This window comes from Mytilus galloprovincialis, chromosome 9 (genome assembly GCF_965363235.1).
Source record: "Mytilus galloprovincialis chromosome 9, xbMytGall1.hap1.1, whole genome shotgun sequence".
Classification (NCBI taxonomy): Eukaryota; Metazoa; Mollusca; class Bivalvia; order Mytilida; family Mytilidae; genus Mytilus; species Mytilus galloprovincialis.
Genome location: NC_134846.1, coordinates 67690728 through 67707907, shown reverse-complemented (window position 1 = coordinate 67707907; position 17180 = coordinate 67690728). Strand labels below are relative to the sequence as shown.

The 17180-nt window shown below is 32.3% G+C and overlaps 1 protein-coding gene across 2 annotated transcripts in view; it reads right to left on the bottom strand.

Moving 5' to 3' along the window:
- Nucleotides 1-692: 692 nt before the first annotated feature.
- LOC143045732 (uncharacterized) overlaps nucleotides 693-17180 on the bottom strand; it is a 40740-nt gene continuing 24252 nt past the window's right edge. Inside the window, exons 8-13 of one of the 2 annotated variants that reach the window (XM_076218445.1) lie at nucleotides 17006-17041; nucleotides 11345-11695; nucleotides 5325-10031; nucleotides 3666-3904; nucleotides 2233-2999; nucleotides 693-1151 (exon numbers count right to left, since the gene is read on the bottom strand). In XM_076218445.1, the coding sequence (XP_076074560.1) occupies nucleotides 1144-1151; nucleotides 2233-2999; nucleotides 3666-3904; nucleotides 5325-10031; nucleotides 11345-11695; nucleotides 17006-17041 (6108 nt within the window). In that variant the 3' untranslated portion in view covers nucleotides 693-1143. The remainder of the gene's footprint in view (nucleotides 1152-2232; nucleotides 3000-3665; nucleotides 3905-5324; nucleotides 10032-11344; nucleotides 11696-17005; nucleotides 17042-17180) is intronic. The other variant, XM_076218446.1, reaches the window with a different exon arrangement.

The following is a 17180-nucleotide window of genomic DNA, read 5'->3' as shown; positions in this document are numbered from 1 at the left end:
CAGTTTAACAGTCAAAACTGAAATAAGAAAACTTGTAGTTAAAAGGACCCTGCTTGCACAGTTTTGTGTTCGGCACAGTTACAGAGAATTAATAACAAAGCAACTCAAAGTTCCTAGGTTATCAATTGTCTGTGTTACCAGCGAAACATAATAAATTTAGTGCCGCATGAAATGCATTTTACCATTGAATCCTAATGTATTACATAAATCTGTAAAGCCTGTCATTTTTGGAAATGGAAGCTGACAGATATTTTAAAAATGATTGTCAATGAATAAACTTTGACAACAAGAACTTATTCAAGATTGGATGTTTTACATCAAATTTCTTTGAAATCCAAACACTGTACATGTGTTGATGTGTATTTTGAAGAAAATATAAAAATATAACTTCCAGCTTTAAATATGATATGGATGATTGTCTATTGAGGTAAATCTATGGTAGCCTTTAAATGTATTTTTTTGGTAAATATAGTTGTAGATATCTCGTTGACATTTACCACAAATCTAGTCATTTTATGATTATTCCTGTTTATCACAATAGATATATTCATATGACACAGAAGAGAAATTCTTGAAAAATATCAATTAATGTTCAAATATGATGTAAAGAAGGGACTGATAATTCCAATGTTATACAATATATCATCATTTGTATGCAATATGTACACCAGAAACAACTATTAGCACTAATGTTTAAAGTAAAATAAACAAAGGAAAAAGCACCATTACAAAAATTTACAACCCATTGTCATGTAGTTTCACTAAGTAAGATGCAAGTTTTGTCATGTTTGATATAGAAGTATCATCCAGCAATAAATGATGCGTCGAAGGAAAAAAAATACCACTTGCATCAACTCTTACTTAAACTATTAAAAAACCCATCTCACATACATATTTTTCTCACATAAACACTTGACTGAAAAATTTTAAAATGAACACAAGCATATCACAATTTTGACTCGAGTAAACTCTTTACACCTTTAGGATTTCATATTTCCTAATATAACACCCCATACAGACAATAACAATCACATTACACTTTTCAAAACAAATGCACATCTAGAAAATCTATACAAATAACACAATGTAACAAAATAATGCCAGCATGTTTTCTCTTTCTCTGTATCATTCTTTGAAAAGTCTTCAGCCTTCTGTAAGAACAAAAAAAAAAGTTTTTTGTTAATGCCTATCAATACTGATTAGTATCATAATTATCAATAAAATGAGATCTTAAATTCAATCTACTCTAGTAGTAGTAAATAGTACAGCAATACATTGCATATTTAATCTGAATCAAAAGTGAGGCTTCTATACTTGTTTTAGAAAGTAAGACAATATAGTTTGCATAAAGAATCAGTTGAACACTTACAGATAAAAAATTCTCTCTTCAAACATCCACTTTATTAGATTTTGAATGTAAGAAATTTTATGTTTCATTTTTCAAGTTTTCAGTGGTTTTAGAATTTCAGATTTATATTTGTTTAATCCATGAGACACTGTCATTTATTTTTTTAGATATACTCAGTGTATATTTTGAAAATCCAATTTTGTATTTTTGAAGGGATAGTTAAAGCATAAATGTGACAAAAATACTTTGTATAAACATTCATTCTGTGAATAGAAATCAGACTCTTGAAATTCTCTAATTAAAAGATGAAACTCTATTGAAACTCTTTGCTACCAGTAAATTTAATTAAGTTTACTTGGATAGGTTTTGTTTTTCAATAAATTACAATCAGACAGTCCTAATTGAAAACGGTTGAATTTGTAGTACAGGAGTCCCTCTATTTGTTCTTAATTAAATTTCATTTAAAAGCAATATGCGATTCTTTTTTTGAAAATGAAAATGATTATCCCGTTAATGTAAAATATCACTTAGTAAAATGATTTCATCCTGCAGTATATAAAATAAGACTGTTGATAGAATACGATGAAACTAGTTCTGCATTTTTTAATTTATGTCAGAGATTAAATCTGATTTTTATGTTAAACCAATATCCTCTTAAAGAGCTACATATATGATTAACATATATACTTTTGATAAGTATCAATATGTACTGGTAAATACAAACTAAAGGTTAGATCAATAATTGAAATAACTCTTTGCATTAACCTTATAAAATAGAAATGTTTGCAGACTCCCAAAAAAATGGTTTTCAACAAGAGAATGACAAATCAGATGACTAAATTAATTTACAAGTATTGTGACAAATATCTGTTGATCTTTCTTACCCATTAATTCTTTGACAGCATTATATCTTGCTAAACATTCCAGAATAATGTCTTTAACTTTAGGTAGATTGCTCGACTCCTCTCTCAGAAGATCTAAAGCTTCTGTCACAGACAGTAAGACCGACTGTACACTCATTCTAACACTCTGATCATGGTTTAATTGTTGTGACAGACGTAGAAGTTTATTTTTGACAGTCAATAAGTCTGATTCTAATTTTTGATCATTTTGTGATCTTGATTGATTTGTGTCTCTGGGGCCCCATGTAGGGGGTTTCTGTACTGGTTGTTGTAAGTATCTGGCAGGAGGTAATGTATAAGGTGATGATACGGCAGCGGATTCTCCTTTGGGATCCCCTTTTTCAACTGATCCATATCTAGGATTATATTGCACATTCCTCCCCTGTTCAGTATTGTCTTGAGTGTTCTGTCCTCGTGACAGCTGTGGTTGCTCTCCAGTAAGTTTAGCCGACTGATCAACAGTTCTTGGACTATTTACATATTCATTAGAGTTCTGTCTCTGAAACCTAGGATTTGGCTGATCACTGACTTTTTCGTTTGAATTTTGTCTTTTAAATCTAGGATCCACAAGTTTGGACTCTTGATATGTTTGTTTGATAGTTGGAATAGGAATCTGTTGTAAATTTATGGACGATTCTTTATTTGTTTGGTTTTGTTTTGCCGTAGCTAGAGGAACCTGTCGTAAATTTCCAGAAGATAATCCAGAATGAACTGGCGTTGGTAAAGTCTGAGTAGAAGTGACTGGAATCCTATTTAAAAAACAAATATTTCAAAACATATTTTATTAACATGATTACAACATGGAAAATATCAAACTTTATAAATTATATGTTATTATAGTATGGCAGTTCAAGCAAAAACAGTAGTGATTATGATGCTTTTTCAAAACTACTATAAATGAAGTGCTTGTTTTCAAGCTAGAGTCTCAGTTTTGTATGTACAACATGTATTATACATGTATGCAAGTTCACTTTTATGTGACAAGAATAACAAAATAATCAATTAAACATCCTATTTTTGTTAGCAAAACGTTACTACCATAAATTAGGATTGTATGAATTTAATCATAAAATGAAATGTCCCCTACTCTCTACAGTGTGGAAAGAAATAGAAGTGCATTTGACTAAAAACCTTTATAGTAGCAATCATAAAAATCTTCATTCTGACATATCTGGTTTGAATGGTTTTTAAAAGAAAGCTTGGCAGTTAATAGAATTCAGCAATAAAGTATTAAATCACATAATTATCTATGTATTTTCCAGTAAACTTGTCCTAAATATGCATGAATAATTTGCCTATGTATTTGTGCAAGCAACGATCAATTATTCAGTATATTTGAAAAATATTACTGCGCAATAAAAGATCGACAAGAAATTTGTATTATACTTTCTTAGTTTTTCTATAAATATAATTACCTTGGTGTATTCTGGCTAGAAGTATGTGATGGTATATTTCTGGGTGGTTCTGATCCTTTTACCTCCACATTCCTATTAACATGAGATATGGTGGCTGGTATATTGGTTGATGTTCTTTGTGTTACATTGGTCTGCCCAGCAGACAATAGACCTGAAGCTTGGCTAGAAACAGGTGATTGTGTCAGTAATGATGAAAAACGAGATGCCATTGATTTAGGTTTCCCACCTTCTTGTTCTTGCTGAAAAACATAGATTTCATAATTACAATTGGATTAAAACTTCTAGAAATTTCTTCAGAGCAAAATAATTTCCCTCCTGCTTCCACATTTTGCTAGCTAGCACAAAACATTTACTTATTATCAAAAATGTGGGTTTTTTGGGGGTAAAAATATGCTAATGAAGTGTTATATTTTTATCAATTCATTGATACTGAATACATTTTCATGTTTGTTGTTTGGTTATGACAACATATATATGTTGAAATTACAACTTTTTTAGAGTCTTGCAATTTTGAGCTTGATATACTGTGTATATGTAGACACTTGTCTGTTACTTAGACAATATATGATAGTGTCTTGAAATATGAAATTTATTTGTATGAGGCTTAGAAATGGGGGAAATGCGAGGTTATACCAAGCATTTCCCCTGTTTCGTGCCAAATACAAATAAATTTCATATTCAATACTGAAATCGATGAAAAATAAAAAATAAAAAATATGTAACAAATATTGTTGAAAAGAGTTTGGAATTTCCCTTTTGGGGTACCATTTTGGGGTATTTCCCTATGAGCGTAGTCTAGGTGTTAAGACATTGATAACTTAAGGAATTAAAAAGAGAAAATGAACTTAATTAATAATATTTAATAAACATGGTATATAAATTACCAATCTGAAGACATAAGTTTAAATTCCTAAAAGTTTGACCATTGTTACTACACGTTGTCATGGTTGTGACGTGACGTTGTTGATGAAATACAGTAGTTCCGGTAAGTAGGCAGGGTTTATAGGTTAGTTGAGGTCATTGACGTATAAAGCTTACGTTTATACGTATAGCTTTATCTGTATAGCAAAATAGCTGATTACAGTATAATAAAGACTATATGTTTAAATACTTTTTAAAATTTGATGTCTTTTGAATTTTGTGTTGCTTTGTTGCTGAAATTGACGTATTACCTACATCCCTTTTTATTCATTAATAGTGCCATAAATAAACCACAGCTTATCTCCTTTCCCATTCTACTTAAATCTTGGCTCTCAGTTATTTAACTTGACTCAGTACTCTGGGTACACAATTTGTATTTAAAACATCAAATTCAGTATTTTGATTGTATGATTTCTGAGTCTTAAGTACAATAATCGTTAAAGTTTGGTTCTTTGTAACATGCCTTACCAAGAAAAAGAATTTTCAAAGGTCACTCTTTACAGCATGATATTGCTTAGGTATTCAGCTTAATTTTAGCTAATGGAACAGATGAATCAAGTATTACAACCACTTGCTAACTAGATTAAGATATTACTTTCATGACACTGTAATTTTATATATAATACAATGATTATTACATAAAAAAATTCTTTATTTGATGATGATTTTCATATTTTAGATGTTTTCTTTTTTCATACATGTAACCTATTTATTTCAATATATAGTACTTAATCTTACCAGAAGTCTTTCACCAAGTTTCAAATGAACTTCAACATCAGCAACAGTAGTCTTCAAATACACCAGTTCTGGTTTCCTCAAGTCACTGAAGTAGTGAATACATCTCTTGTAGTACTTAAGTCTGGTTGATAGTTTGGAAAAACGCTTCTTTGTAAGGTATCCTGCTATAGTCAGCATGACAGCCTTCCGTGACTGATGTAAAACTTCTATTTCTTGTAAATGTTTAAGAATTCGTTCATGATGGGTAGCAGGATTCAGTTGTGCTACAGCTTCTTCTGTTTGTTCCAACTTTTTCTTTAGAGACAGTAAATTCTGAAATGCCTTATGAGAGATTGATGCTGTCATAACTAAAAATAGGCCCTCCTCTGAAAAATGTATGCTCTTTTCTTTTTTGGTGAGAAGAATTTCCGGTACTCTTCTGTTTGGTACACCATGGAACTCAAAATGATTGATTCTCATTAAAATTTCTGCTTCTAACTGCTGAAGATCATGTCTCATTAAAAACTCATGGTCATAATCTCCTTCTCCGAAACCAAGAGATTCATTTTTGACAACATCAGGTACTTTGCCTTTAGGTGTTTTCCATGACATTTTTAATGCTGATCGAACCATTTCAAGTTCTGACACAAGCTGCTGACGAGTTATATCAAATGGCTGATGAAGATGTTCAATTTCAGATAACTGATGAACTCCACTGTCACAAACGATACGTTTATCACCCTCTTTTACATTTTCAAGTCTTTCTTTAACACCACTAACAACAATATTACGGGACGGTTTATCCATTCTTTGTGGGTTTACTTTCTCCTGTTCCTCAATTTTTAAAGATTCTTGTGCAGTTGCCATTTCTGCACGTAATCTTTTTTTCAGTGTTTTTCTTTTGTTTTTACTATTTTCATCAATTCTGGAATCTAATTGGACACAACTAATATATGTCTGATATTTACCGATTTCTTCATCACTTATTTCATATTCCATCTTTAACCAATCAGCAAAGGTTATTAATTCTTGCCTAGTTTTCAGGACAGGTCGTTGTGTGTCTGGATTCAAATCATAGGCTGTAATAAGTTCATTACATCTGATCTTCTGAGCAAGGGATTTAGGCTTAGGCATTTCATCTTCTATTTCCTTAGACTCGGGTGTCTTTTTTGAAAATGGTATTGGATCACCTTTGACACGTTCCACCCTAGTATCGTTGTGAGAAATCATAGCACCCCATACATTTCCAATCTCCTTGGCGTGTTGCCTTTTAATTTTGTCAGAGTGTTCCAAGGATTGTCTATGTTTATCATCTGAAGGATGTCCATTGTACTCATCGTAATAATCTGATCCAATTGAGTTTGTTCTTCTCCTTTCCCTGGACCGTGATCTTCTTCTATCAGTTGAAGGTGACCTTCTTTTATAGGGTGGAGACCTTCTGTAATCTCTTCTTTCACTTGAAGATTCTCGTCTCTCCCTTGAAGGAGACCTTTTAAAATCCTTTGACAATGATCTTTTATCTCTTGAAGGTGGTCTGTCGGTTAAATCTATTACTGAATTTATTCTTATAGGATTGTGTTTATCCTCTCCAGGTTTAGACTCATCTTTCTTTTCCTCATCTTCAGAATCATCCTCGATTTCTCCGTCCTCCAAACCTGATGAATCAATTTCACAGACATCAGAATCTTTGTCTATATTTTCCAGGGCAGCTAATGCCTTTTGAAGCTTCTCTTTCTGTTGAGCCAGCTCGTCTAATTCATCTGATATCATCTTATCATCGTCAATTGACACATCCATCTTTTCTTCTGCCAATATATCTACCATTGTTGATTTCTCTACTTCTTTTTCTAATTGTTGTTTTCTTTTATTTAGTTCTTCGATTTCTTCAGCTGTTTTTTTCTTCTTCTCTAATTCTACAAGTTCCTCAGCAACTTTTCTTTGTTTTTCTAACTCTATTAATTCTTCTGCAAGTTTTTTCTGCCTTTCTAATTCAACTAATTCTTCTGCAAATTCTCTCTGCCTTTGTAATTCAAGCAATTCTTCTGCTATTTTTTTCTGTTTTTCTAATTCAATCAATTCTTTCCTAATTCTTGCATCTTCCTTTTTCATCATTTCCTCTTTCATTTTTTTATCTTCTTGTTCTAGAACTTTCTTCTGTTCCTCAAGGCTTTCAAGTTCTTCTTGCAATTTCTGGTCTTCTTCTGTAATTTGATCAATAGTGTATTCTGTAAAATTTGATTTGGTCCATTTATTATCTTCTGCTGATAACTGTACACGTTGACTGGCCAGTGTTAACGGAGCTTTCAAAAATGGTATTAAAAGTGCTTCATTTGGTATGATAACCTCATTATTTGTATCTGCAGGACTCTCAACCTCTTTTTCATTAGGTACTTTATCAGTATTTCCTGATGATTTTGATTCTGTAGTATTATTTTGTTTTGGCAAAGAATATCTTTTTGGAGAAATGCTTTTACGTTTTGGTGATATATTCTTACTCTTAGGCAATTTACTTCTGACTTGAGGTGAAATACTTCTACGCCTAGGTGATTTACTTCTGACTTGAGGTGAAATACTTCTACGCCTAGGTGATTTACTTTTGACTTGAGGTGAAATACGATTAGATTCAAATGTTCTCCTTTTTGGCGATATACTTTTGCGTCTAGGCGAGACACTTCTTCTTGGTGAATTAGTGTATCTTATTCTGTTTCTAAATCTATTATATCCTGGAGATCGTTTCCCTTGTCTGCTATCAGGAGAACTACTCGACCTCTTCAGTGGTGACCTTCCTCTCTTCCACCTTTCTGGAGAATTACTTGATCTTCTTGATCTGTATGATTCTGGAGTTCTCCTTCTCCTAGAGTGATCAGGTGATGTACTAGATCTCCTTTTTGCTTTAATAGAATCAGTTCTTTTCATTTCTCCTGCAGTAGAATTATTATTTGAAACATTCTTTTCAAGATCCTTAGATTTTCCATCTATTGAATTACTTCTTCTAGGAGATTTTCGTCCCTTACTTCCAGTTTTGTTTATTGAGCCTGATCTAGATCTTGATCTTCTATAATATGACCTTGACCTAGATCGTGATCTTGACCTAGAACGTGACCTTGAATTGGACTTTGTGCGGGACCTTCTCCTTCTTGGTGAATAATTGTATTTTCTTCTAATATCTGGAGAATCATACGGCCACCTACGTCTATATTCTGGAGATCTTTTTCTACTACTTCCTCTACTACTTGGGGAGTAACTAGACAAGCTTCGTTTTGAATCATTTTCTGAATCTTCAAATATGTCACTATTATTATCACTGCTTTGATTTCTTTTTTTCTTTTTAGTTTTTAGCTGAGGTGATTTTTCTTTAGATTTAGATCTAGATTTTCTTTTTTTGGGGTCTTCTTTTTCTTCAAGCTTGTTCTTCCTCAATTTTTCAAGTTCTTCCCTCAAGGTTCCTTCTTTTGGCTTTATAATAGTACTACCTTCTAGTTTTGTAATTGGATCATTAACAGTATCTTGAGATGATTTAGGATTCAATTTATCTGCAAACCAATCTGCTAAATCTGATGGTCTCTTTGAACCTGTTGGTGTTGACAACTCTACAACATTTGACGATACTGAGGTAGTAACTACTGTTGTTGTCTGTGGTTCACTTGATTCTGGCACAGATTGTGGTGTGTACAGTGACAATCTTGGACGATTAAGAAAATTTGCCTGTGCAACAATTGGACGGATGCCGGGAGAAAGTATACGAGGTTGTCCTGGATGATTTTGCAATGGATTTCGAATTTCTGCAGGATGAGTAATGCTCAAATGACTAGGAGTTGCTTGTGGATGAATTGGTTGATGCTGACTAGCAGGATGTTGTATTTGTTGATTTGTTGTCAATGATGTATGACTTGGAGGTGCTGATGAATGAAGTGTGGATTGTGGAGTTGTACTACTCACATGTGTCCCTATGATAGGTTTTGGACGATATGGTGTAGAAGGCAATCGAGGGGGTGGCTGACTAAAATCTGTTTGTCCAAAGGCTGAATGTAGATGCTGAAGATTACCCATGGATGACTTTGGATACTGAAATGGTGGTGCCACAGGCATAGGGGAATTCAATTGTCCTTGACCTTGCAGTCTGTGACTTTGATTTGAATATGATGGCACTGGATAAGAAGATAGTGGAGGATATGATGTACTATAAACAACTGGTGGCGGAACAGAAATATCAGTTGCTATTGGATATGGTGGTACTGCTCTTTGAACTTGACCTTGAGATGACTGCAGATAAACTTGATCCTGACTTCTTGGTATTGTACCTGACAATGAATCACTAACTGGTTGTGTGGGTAAAACCTTTCTCTTACTGAGAACTGGTATTGACTGATGTGTCCCAGCCGGTGATGGTTTTTTGCTACACTTTGGTCCAGGTTTGTGATAAATGATATCACTAGATGAAGAGATTGACATGGCATCATCACTTTTAGCCATGTCTTGAGCTATCTGTTTCTCCACTAAACCATCTATATCTATAACATCCTCCAGAATAGTAGGCTTTTCACTCTTTGCTGTTTCTTCCTCTTTAGTTCGTTTCAATGTAATAAGTTTAATTTTCTTGTGAGACGTTTCTACCCATTGTCTAACCATAGTATTCTTTTGTTCTGGTTGAGAATCTAAAGCTTCTTTTTCAGATTTCAGTTCATTGCTTTCTGCAATCTTTGCTGCACCAATTTCTGCTTCTTTTTCCTGAAATAGATGTTAAAAAAATTTCATGCACACATATTCATTTTCTTTAAGGTCATTTTTTCTGTTTTTATAGACAGCCATAGACTCTTAAGCAACAATAAGTCTGTGATTCAAAGGAGGTCAATATAATTCTTTTCCAAATCAGTTTTTTTTTTGTGAATATGTCTTATTGATAGAGTTTAGCCATTTCAACTGATATTTGTAGTGAGTCTTTCTATAATGTTATACTACTGTTTCAGGTTAGGGTGAAGGTTGGCACCTGTTAAATTGTTTGAACCCTCTGCATTTGTTTGCACCTGTCCTAAGATATGAGTCTGTTGTTCAGTGGTAATTGTTTGTTGGTGTGATTAATAAAGTGTTTCTTGTTTCTCATTTTTTATATAGATTAAACCCTTGGTTTTCCTGTTTAATTTATTTTACACAAGTTTGTCATTTTGGGGCCCTTTATAGCTTCGTTTTTCAGTGTGAGCCAAGACTCTGTAATTTGACTTATAATTGTTCACTTTTTACACATTGTGTCTTGGATGGAAAGTTTTTCATTGGCAATTATAACACATCTTCTTATTTCTATTAAATTTAATGCTTATACAATCTATGATGTTTATAATTGTGTCTTGAAGTTCCTTAAATATGATAGAAATCAAAGATTGAGGAGCAACTATAGCATTGAAAATGAGGCTCCTCACAGAAGTTCCTCTAAAATTGTTTGTTATCCTCTAGGAATAATGCTATAATATCTGTTCCTTTTGGAACAAAAATCTATACTTTTTATTTCATTGTATCTATTCAAAAGAAAATAATATTCCAGAATATTTTTTCCATTTGGTACTACATTGTAATATAATAAATAAACTTCTACTCCTGAAAATACTGCAAACCAATTTATTTTTGTGGATGCTTTATTTCCCAATTAGCCCTTTCTACCCCCTTATGCACCAATTTGATTTCACGATTTTCTAATTTACCTGATGTAATAAAATGATCCAAGCTTTACATATTTGTGACGAATTAAATTCGCGATATTTTTCTTCTTACAAAAGTTGTGAAAATAAGACCTTTGCAAAAATAAGTTGGTTTACAGTATACAGGGAGAAGATTTTAAATTGGACATATTTCTAAAAAATAGATTCCTTTGGAACAGCTTGTTTTGTGGTGTCAATTTCAATAAGATACAGAAAATGTTGACACTTTAAACTGTTGTAATGCAATTTCTTTTTCCTTAACTAGTTCTTGTATTGTGTTAAAATTTTCTAGTAACCAGTCATTTTCTAAGATTAATTTAACAGTATAACTAAACTTAAATAAGTTTTTACCCTTTTTAAAACTACTCTAGGTTGAAAAGTTGGGTGGTTAATGGCATCAGTCCAATGGTTTAGACCAACTTCTTCTAGGGACATGACTCGAACTCGTCCTAAATCTTCTATACTACTTCGCAAGTCAGATGAGGCAACACTCCCAGTTTCACCTGTTATATCAGATACATTATCAAACAAATTTTTCTTCTTCTTTCTCTTTTTTCTCTTCACATATCCCATCATTTCTGACTTCACTTTTCTCTTCTTTCCTCCCCTCGGTGATGAACAGCTGGATGGAGGTGTCATTTTACCAGAAGTTGTGCTTACTGGTGAAGGATCATTCTCTGTATCATGAGCTGGTGAAGGTACCTGTAAAAGAGACATAAGGGTTTAGTGTTCATCATACAGGAGTATCTTTTGCAGAGTGGTTGGTGTGTTTTAAAGGGGTGGTTATGTAAGAATTGCAGTGCATTCATGCATAATGAAAATTAAAACTAAAACCAAATTAAAACAAATGAGAACGAATGAAATCTATGCTATATTGACTAAAAAGAAAAAAATAAATACTATGAAGCTTGAACTAAATGATCCTGTATGAATCTACTGGTACCTAATTATCTTATGTTACATTAACGATATTGAAAGCAAATACTAATGCTTAGAAAACTATTTCTCATAAAAAAAAATCTATTCTAAAGTCATTTTAATATTTTATTCAACTATATTATTTCTAAGTTAAAAGATAAATGTTTTCTGTGACTAGCTTAACTATACTGCATAATATAAATATGACAAAGCATTAGAAAAACAAGGAGAAGTATCTAGCTAGTATATAAAGAAGGATGCCAGTCATTTTAGTTATTTAAATCATGTGTAATAATTTTATTTGTATAGAAATACTTGCATTTTAGGATATATTTTAGGACTAAAACTATTGAAATTTATATTTGTTCATTAAGTTTTATATTAATAACAGGGGCGTAGCTACCCGGAGGCACGACAGCACCTGCATCCACGTCATTTTCACAAAAAAAAAAAAAAAAAAAAAAAAAAAAAAAAAAAAAAAAAAGCAGAAGAGAGAGAGATTAGTTGGTAAATCGGAATCGGAGACTGTTGGTGTCTTTTCCGTCTATCCCGGATATTAGTTTGACAACCTAGTTACAAGTGTTGATGAAGCTGTTCATTCAGAAAAAGATCGTAGCTCCGAAAATGCGTGCACATTGATTCGGCATGCAAAAAAAGAAATGGCAAATTAAAAATTTATAAATTGAATGTTAAAGGAAACACCTATGTTGTCACTTTTTTTAATTGATGAAATATCATTAAATAACGACATTTGGTTTCAAAATATTTTTTTTTTTGGAGATTATGACAAAATCGGAAGGTTACTTGTATCTTTTACAAGATTTTTACTTTTGAATTTGTAATACTCAGTCTTAGATATGTAGTTTTGGAGCACATTTTACAGTGTACAGTTCATCAGTTTGGAATGAGATGTACCAATCGGCATTAGAATTATCAGATCCCTTCGATATCGTTGAAAATATGCCGAGGCGATGTGGTTGACAGACTACCGGAGCCAATCACCCTGCAACCACGCCAAAACAGTATTGGAAAGTCTCATTATTTTTTGCGTTCATAGACCATATGATAAGGCAACTGGAGAGTGGAGTCGCGTCAAGTTATCAGAAAATCGCTTCTTTGTGCTGTATATGCTTCATCGTGTTGTAGGAAATATCACAAACGAACAAATCTCAATATTGTCTGAAACATACGAAACTGACCTAGCATGTAATTTTGACGAATTCAATTGGGAGGTCGCTCGATGCCGAACACGTACGCTGGTTTATAACATCTCGCGAGTGCTAACATGCCATGATGGCCCTGAGAACTATCAGTCAAGGTACTACGTATGTAATTGAAAACAAATGTACGATCAACAATGAACAACGAAAGTTACATAGCATTACTGCATATTCATCGGGATTTCAGTGTGAATGTTGACAAAGTAATAGAGAAGTTTGTTTCTGCCCAGACCCGAAGAGCAGATTTTGGACAATTTTGAGTAAATTCTGTATCACAAATATGTGTTGTTTATGTATTACTATATTCAGAAGATTTATTAATAGTTTTACATTCATAAATTTTTATCTACATATAGCTCCTCTTTTAACCGTCCTATAACCGAAAACCGAAAAAAAAAAAATTTCTGCATAGGGTCCCAAAAATTTTTCTTGGTAGTTGCTTCCACTTTCTAGCTACGCCCCTGAATAATATTCTAAGTAAAGATTTAAATAAAAAATCTTGACTTTATTCATTAGGATGCTCAATTTTTAATTGAACTCAATGCCCTTTGTCCCTTTCACAATTTTCTTGGTCAAAGTTTTAAATTGATTATTTTATAATGCATGTAATGACAACCCTTTGATGAACTTGGATGGAATAGAATCTAATCCTACTTTTCTTGAAAATGGATGTTCTTGGATGGGATTTATCCAATTACAGTGCAATTTTTTCTTTGATCAAGCTTTGATGAAAATCTTTGAAAATGACAACCAATGACTTGGACAAAGTTTATCTGGCCATGGCCAAAGTTTACCATGACCAAATAAAATTTGATAGAGAAAACAAGGCTTTTATAGAGATATGATATTTTCTATATTATGATATTAAAAGACATTAGTACAAATAGACCCTTGACTTTTTTTTTTAAACCAAATTGACTGAATTTAGGATAGAAATATTAATTAAGAATTGAAAAAAAAACAACAAACATCATTCATATATAATCAGGGAGAAGAAGAATGCAAAAGAAATATAACAAAATGTCATTCTTGAATGAGATTTATAGAGACTGAAATGGTACTGAATCGTTTGTACCATGCAATGCTATATGTCATTCTACCTTTTGATATAAACATGAATTAAAGAATTGAACTAAAAAGAAAAGACAGACATATGCTGATTTAATGAGTAAGTACATTGTGTTAATGGTAAAAGACCAGTATTTGAAGACTAAACAGACTAACAATGTATTTAAAAAACTTCCACCCTTGATTTAAAACCCAACTTTCAAGTCACACATTTATAAACACAAACAAAAAATCAACACAAGAGTGCACACACAGAAATGTCTCGCCTTCTTTACTAATCATTGATATTATGTTGATACTCCTTAATCTAAAGCTTTATTACGACTGTCACATAGACTTAACATGAACCATGAAAATGAGGTCAAGGTCAGTTGAACCATATGCCAGGCAGACATGTACATCTAACAATGCTTCCATACAACAAATATAGTTGACCTATTGCTTATAGTTTAAGAAAATAGACCAAAACACAAAAACTTAACACTGAGCAATGAACTGTGAAAACTAGGTCAAGGTCAAATAAAACCTGCACAACTGACATATAGGTCATAAAATATTTCCATACACAAAATATCAATATATAGTTGACCTATGACATATAGTATTAGATAAAAAGACCAAAACTCAAAAACTTAACTTTGACCACTGAACCATGAAAATGAGGTCAAGGTCAGATGACATCTGCCCGCTAGACATGTACACCTTACAATCATTCCATACAACAAATATAGTAAACCTATTGCATAAAGTATGAGAAAAACAGACCAAAACACAAAAACTTAACTATAACCACTGAACCATGAAAATGAGGTCAAGGTCAGATGACATCTGCCCGCTAGACATGTACACCTTACAATCATTCCATACAACAAATATAGTAGACCAATTGCATAAAGTATGAGAAAAACAGACCAAAACACAAAAACTTAACTATAACCACTGAACCATGAAAATGAGTTCAAGGTCAGATGACACCTGCCAGTTGGACATGTACACCTTACAGTCCTTCCATACACCGAATATACTAGACCTATTGCTTATAGTATCTGAGATATGGACTTGACCACCAAAACTTAACCTTGTTCACTGATCCATGAAATGAGGTTGAGGTCAAGTGAAAACTGTCTGACGGGCATGAGGACCTTGCAAGGTACGCACATACTAAATATAGTTATCCTATTACTTACAGTAAGAGAGAAATTAACATTGCAAAAAATCTGAACTTTTTTTTTCAAGTGGTCACTGAACCATGAAAATGAGGTCAAGGACAATGGACATGTGACTGACGGAAACTTCGTAACATGAGGTATCTATATACAAAATATGAAGCATCCAGGTCTTCCACCTTCTAAAATATATAGCTTTTAAGAAGTGAGCTAACAACGCCGCCGCCGGATCACTATCCCTATGTCGAGCTTTCTGCAACAAAAGTTGCAGGCTCGACAAAAACCTCAGACTAAGTAATCACTATGACCCTTTAGCCATATTTGCTGAAAATAATATGGTATTAATCAAAGCACTGTTGATGCTGTGAGCCAGCCAATCTTACTTAATCATAAAAATCAGAATAGATAGACAATATTAAATTAAAGAACAATTGTATAATTGAAAAAATTGTTGGAAGCCCTCTTGCTAAGTTTCAAAATTGTTTCAAAAGTTTCTTACTTTTGAAAATCTTATTCTGCCAGAATTTTGTTATTTAAAAAAAAGCATAATGTTCTTGTAAAATACTAAATGTAAACTATTCTATTTTTTAATTTTTTAATAAATTATATTCAACTGCTTCCACAAGTATTACAATCATATTTCTAACCAAAATGTTATAACAGATGGAACTTTATGTAGTTGAATAGAATTGAAATTGAGCCAGTCAGCTTCACTTCAAGGGCAAATTACAAGTGAATAGTTGGTGGTGTTTATACCTTCTTCTGATCATTTACACAACTATGATTTAATTACATGCTTTTATTCAGTATCCTGTCCCATCTTTATATCTAGAGTGGTGACATAGCATCAAATTGGCTGGCTCAAAAACAAAAATCAAAATCATACAGTATTAATTAGTTTGACCTCTTAACCTAACCTCTCTTACTTATCTTACTCTTCCATGTTTCACTAGCATGTCATTCATTTGTATGGTTCAAGATTTAATAAGGTAATCTTTATAATAAAATTCAACAAATATGCTTTCCCTTAACTATGCAATCCAAAATTAATATTTCCACTTTCCCTAAAAAATTAATAAAAATATACAGGCTATAAATTTCCATTTTAAATTTTACCACTCACAAAACTATCAATTCATGAAATGTGTTAAATCAATTTAGTTCAAGAATTTCATCGGAATTCAATTTCTATATAGATGCAATTTTAACAATTTTCCACTTTGCCTTTGGAGTTTTAAAGCAAAATTGCCTTATCTAAACAGAATGCTGAAACTTCTATCTTACTTAGTTTCTATTTGAATTTTAGAAGCGTCATCAATGAAAGGAAATATCACACAGTTTAATTACTTACTAACAGATGAGGTAACCTAAATCCACATATTCATATATAAAAATTTTAGGCACAGTTTCAAATTAAGAAAAAAATTTAAAAAAAAAAAATTTTACCAATAATTTTAAATTTATGAAAAACATTATGCGATTTAAATGATTTCCTCGTCTTCTTTAGCAATGGTGTTAAAATTATAGCTCTAGATTATACTATAAAATGAGTAAGAGAAACATTAGATATATATAGAGTGAGTGTCCTCAGCCCGGATATGTATTAGTAGTGAATGGTGTAGTGGTTCCCATGTACATACATGCAATTCTTCCCATGGATATTTGCCGTAATATTTCTGAAATGCAATAATATCAATACATGTAATACAAAAAAAAAACACTGACATTTATGACAATATCTCTTTGGATTTTTCATTAAACACACTGTAAATTCAGAAATTAATGTTTTGTTTATTTTACAAAATCACAATAATT